The sequence below is a fragment of the Halyomorpha halys genome, unplaced genomic scaffold (genome assembly GCF_000696795.3).
Source record: "Halyomorpha halys isolate HHAL.00 unplaced genomic scaffold, Hhal_1.1 Scaffold7248.1, whole genome shotgun sequence".
Taxonomy (NCBI): Eukaryota; Metazoa; Arthropoda; class Insecta; order Hemiptera; family Pentatomidae; genus Halyomorpha; species Halyomorpha halys.
The window spans coordinates 1-5,379 of record NW_027116711.1 but is presented as its reverse complement, the minus strand read 5'-3'; the positions used below and the strand labels follow the sequence as shown (position 1 = coordinate 5,379).

General features: G+C 30.5%; 1 protein-coding gene across 1 annotated transcript; it reads right to left on the bottom strand.

The window, feature by feature from the left end:
- Positions 1-816: 816 nt before the first annotated feature.
- LOC136797283 (nidogen-like) lies at positions 817-4,053 on the bottom strand. The gene is made up of 3 exons (XM_067053443.1): positions 3,851-4,053; positions 2,244-2,352; positions 817-1,458 (listed from the first exon to the last, which is right to left on the bottom strand). Exons 1-3 carry the CDS (start codon positions 3,978-3,980, stop codon positions 1,335-1,337), a joined length of 363 nt encoding a protein of 120 aa, XP_066909544.1. The 5' UTR covers positions 3,981-4,053; the 3' UTR covers positions 817-1,334.
- Between the last annotated feature and the right edge of the window lie 1,326 nt (positions 4,054-5,379).

Here is a 5,379-nt window from a genome sequence, read left to right as displayed (position 1 = left end):
ATAGGGAGTGGGAGAATGTTTTTGAAGAATGGGTTATAATGGGAGCATGGTGATAAGACAAGTAAGGAGATTTGAGGACACATTTTACTATTCTGTCGATAGAAAATATTTTCAGAGGTGAAGGAATTAGGATACAGAAAAAAATTGTTTGGAATTAGCATGGAAATAGAGACATTACAGAAATATTGTTAAGATCGTGCGTCGACAAGAAAGATTCAGAAATTTCACATTTAGACTATATCAAGTTAAATATATGTGAACTGAATATGATGGGTAGGTTGGAAGAGCATACATGGGTTGGGAAAAATTAGGGAAATATAGTATGATCTACCAGGATAATCTGAAAGAAGATTGATGTCGAAATCACCTCCAATTATAACTGTTTGAAAGATAGTTATGTATCAAAGGAGGGAAATCTGAATTTAGTATAGGTCAAATTGGACAGGAAAAAAGGCAGTAGAAAACTATATAGGAGAGGGAAATATGCTTGAAGAAACTTGGGCAAACAGATTTTCTATTTGTGGAGTGTCAAGAGAAGTAGATTCAAAAAGGTGAGTGAAGGAGAGCGTGTGATCTTTTTGAATTACAATAATTATAGGAAACTAGATAAAATTGATTTCTATTCTGTTTGACTGGTCTTGTTTTTTTTTTAATTTGTGAGAACAATGTTTCTGCATTTTAAAATTTTTTTTTCCTCTTCGAGTATGATAGTGACACACATCAAAAGCACATGAATTCTATTTAAATAAAACAGATACTGAATGATGGCATATACAGAGGAAACAAAATTCATGTAAAAGAGAAAAATATTGAAAATTAACTTTATAAATAGAGTTTTTATTTTCACATACAAAAATACTTAAAAGTAATTCTTAAATATAAATAAAAAATTGAGAGAATTTACACATTTTATATAAATCATAAAACAAACATAGTCTTATTTCTCTCTAATTAGCTTTATTTCATGTTAAACATTGAATATTTATTTTTTGAAAAAATATTTATGAATGTATGTATAATTAAATTAATTGGGAAATCTTTTTACTGATAGAAATTAATGAAAAGAAAATATAAATAAATGTGAAGTTCTGAAAAGTGAATATAAAATTCAAATCTTATTCTAACTAGTTACTACTTATAATTATTTTTTTAAATTTCAATTATCTTGGTATCTCACAAGAACTTTAAGAAAAGATGATTTCCTTAATCATTTACAAATATACACATTTATTATTTTATAAATAAGTATATATATATATAAATATGTGTAGGTACATGTGTATGATCTATTTATCATTGATTAATCTCAAGTAGAACCACTAGGTTTTTAAAACTTATATTCTTGGGCAAGTAGATGTTACGGCAGCAAGCCCATACAATTTGTCATCACCACCAATGGGAAGAGGTATTGATCTTGATAATGTTCCGCTGCCCTTTTTAGAACTTTCTACCTTTCCACTGTAAAAATTTAAAACATATAACGTAAGAAAAAAAAACAAGAGGGAGAGAACTGAGATGAAATTATCAATGACTATAAAATTTGTTAAAGTGTACAAAATTATTTTTGTTAATTTTAGCCATACACCATACCAAAAATTTTTAGAATGACCCAACAGTACACAAAAAGAAAAAAGAAAAAAAGAAGCTCATAAGTTTCAATTTATATTTCAAATAATTAAATATAGTTTCGCATTTTGAAAATATTTTAATCCTAATTCTATAGTTTAATCCAAAATAGATGGTTGAGACAAAAATAACAGAAACCCCAAGGATAATGTCTATCACAGCTAAAACCTTATGTAGTTAATTTAATTAATATTAGTTTATAACTTTCTTTGATGGATCATAATGAAAAATAATTGATTACTTGATTAATTTTTGCAACTTAAACAAAATAGTTCTCAAGCCTTTCCAGAAAAGGTCATCTTAAACACTAGTTAGAAACGATAATTTGTTTATTACAAAACAAACCATCATTCATTGACTTTCAGATTTATTACTCTTTCTTAACTATCATCTAATGTACATGGAAGTTATAAAAGGTCAATAAACAGGATTTCTATAAGTAGTCTCATCAGGTTTCAATTTATGATTTGGGAGGAAACATAGAGCAGAAATTAATTTTTTCTAAGTAACAGAAGTAAGTTAATATAAAAATAGAAATTTCATAAAAACATTAATTAGAAAAAAAGAAATATTAGTATCATCGATAAAATATCTAAATAATTGTCTGTTTAACTTACGTTGACCAATCAGTCCAATAATAAGCATCTGAGGTTATTGCTAAACCAAAAGGATATACACAATTTTGTACAACAGTTCGCTGGACTCTTTGTAAGAAGTTAAAACATTCTGGAAAATATTAAATAATTTTTATTATAGATAATATTGTTTTCTATACATTAAATCTGCATAATACCATGAAGAAATGGTTAAGTCAAGTTATCATGAAAACAGGTTTTTTAGACCTTGGGTAGCTTAGAGTCCTTTGTTTATGAAAAAAAATTGGCAACTCAATTAAAATAAGTTGGAAATGGAGATGTGCATTATAATTTAACTATACATTTTAGGAGGTAATCAAAAAATGGAACTTAACGAGTTATCAACTTCTTGACCAGTAATACCAAAAATGAATTTTCAGGATAAATGAACAGAAGTCTAGATATTTTAATGTAGCTAGGGGGATCTAATAAGGTGATAGTCGAAGTCCCTTGATATTCATATTAAAGTTGGATGAAATAGGAGCAATATGAAAAAGTTCAGCCAATAGGAAGTTCTTATTACGAATAAACCTACTTCCTATGGTGAGCCAGCTTCTTCTGCATGCAGATGATATTCTTCTCATTGTGAATATTCTGTCTGCACAAAATAGGCATATCTGAAACTTTTCAATGCAAAAATTGTAGCGATAATGAAACCTGTAAATATTTTATACTTGAATGTCCGGCTTACAAAAAGCAACAAGAAAAACAAGATCCTACAAGTAGGAGGGTACAGGAAGATGTTCAGATATACTGAAACAGGAATAAAAGTTTTATTGATTTCTGCCTACCTTAGGACAGTTAAGGATCAGTCAGGGAAAGAAGATTGAAAAATTCTACACAGGCTAAGTAAGGCGAACTCAGTCTAGTGAGAAGTGGGCAGAAATGTGAAACTCTATATCTTTAAGTCAGTGTACTTTCCTATACTGAAAGCTGGATATTATTAGACAAAAGGGAAAGTGGAGTGACAGCTGCAGAAATAGGGTTTCTCAGGGTTGTGGGGAGAACAAGAAGGGACTGCATTTGCAATGAGAGGATCGGGGAAGGACTTGGAGTCCTCTCAATGAAGGAGGTCTTGGATGCTTGCTCACTGAAGTGAGCCATGTTGTCGCCAAGGAGCGCTGAAGACAATGGACTATGTTGCATTTATTAGAAGACCATATGGGTGTGCAAGGATGTCTTACCTGGAATACATCAACTATTAGTACAAGTGGATAAGTAAAATCTCTACCAAGCCAAGAACATGGCAAAAAATTAAGAACAGTGGCAGTCCTGGTTAATCACTCTCCTATGCTAATAAGACACTATAAGGAGAGGCAAAAGAAAAATTATCAACATTACGGCCTGCAGAACAGAGAATGAAATAAAATGTAGACTCATAAAAAATTTCTTCATATCTGAATCATAGGATCTGCTAACAATTATATTATTTTTTTTACCGTAGACAAAGAAGTATGCCCTCTACAATAATTTAGTAAAGTACTTTCAACCTCAGTATTTTTTAATCCTATGAAGTATATTATGTTCAACAGGCTTTTGATAATGCATATGTGGTAATAAATAAATTATTTAAATTAATAAGAGCTAACCTATTCTTTTGAGACCTGCATCTGCCCAGCAAATTTCGTTTGAATCCCAATCAATTGCTAATGAATTGGGCAATTTCACATTTGGATTCTGTACTAAAACCTCTCGATTTCCGCCTTCTAAATCAGCCATTTCTATTATGGGATTTTTTCGGTTCCAATCTGACCAAAATATTTTCCTGTAATATGAGGAACAGAATCAGTTTATTAATATTGACTAATGATGCATAAACAACATAATAATTTTCATAATAAGTAAGGAATAAAATTAATATTATTATTATATATCTATATATGTAGGCCACCAAAGTGAGGAAGGCTTATTTAACACCACACTATGACGCAGGAATGAACTAGAAGCCATAATGGCTGATCAATTTAGAAAACCATACACACTTTAGAAGAATACCTTTTCATTAAGATATAGTTTGTAGTCACTATAAATAAAGGTTGGAGACAAAAAACTTTTAAGCACACTAGAGTAAACTTATGAGAAGGCTTTTTCTCATAGACAACTCTACATGTCTATCTATATGTGGGCCATTCTCCAATTTCATGGTTCAGATTTCACTGCGAAAAAATTGTGTTTTCCAATGATTTTTTTTTTCATGAATTGCTCCAAGCTAGGCTGCTGGTTTTTACAAAATAAAAAAACAACAAAATAAAACACCTTCATAGAATCAATTTTTAAAGAATCCATAAGATCATGATTAACATCATTGAGATGAGAGAGATAAAAAATACTCAAAATTCAACAAATGCTAAATTTTATTTTTTTTGTAAAATTGGTATATATAATTATAGCAATACTTTATTAGTTATTACTGTGCTAGGGTATGCAGATAATTGGTATTATTGGGTGATGACAAAGAATCTATAGAACTAAATACAACCACGCTAATAAACTTCAGCAAGGAACTAGGTCATGAAATAAATACGGATAAAACAAAATATATCGTTAGCAGTAGAAACGTGAGCAATTTCGGTGATATAGATATAGGAGGAAATACGTTTGAACAGGTAGATAAGTTTAAGTATTTAGGTTCTACGGTAACTTGAAAAAACAAAATTGATGAGGACATAAAAGCTAGGTTGAAGGGGGGAAATACTTTTTATTTTTCAATTTCGAAACTGCTTAGCTTATGCCTCCTATCGAAAAACTTAAAAATTAGAATTTACAAAACCATTATCCTTCCCACTGTTCTTTATGGATGTGAGGCGTGGCCTCTTACACTAAGAGATGAACAGCATCTTAGGGTTTTCGAAAATAAAGTATTACACAAAATATTCGGACCAAAAAAGAATGAATTAACGGGAGAATTTAGAAGATTACACAATGCTGAATTAAGGGACCTACACCCGGTAAATATAATTCAAGTTATAGCATTGCGGCGTATAAAATGGGCATGTAAGGTGTTAGGGCTTAGTAACGAGCAGATCCCTAAAATGGCAATAAACACTGAACCAACGGGTAAACGTCCGAGGGGTAGACCAAAACTTAGATGGAAGGATTGTGTTAAAACAGATTTAGT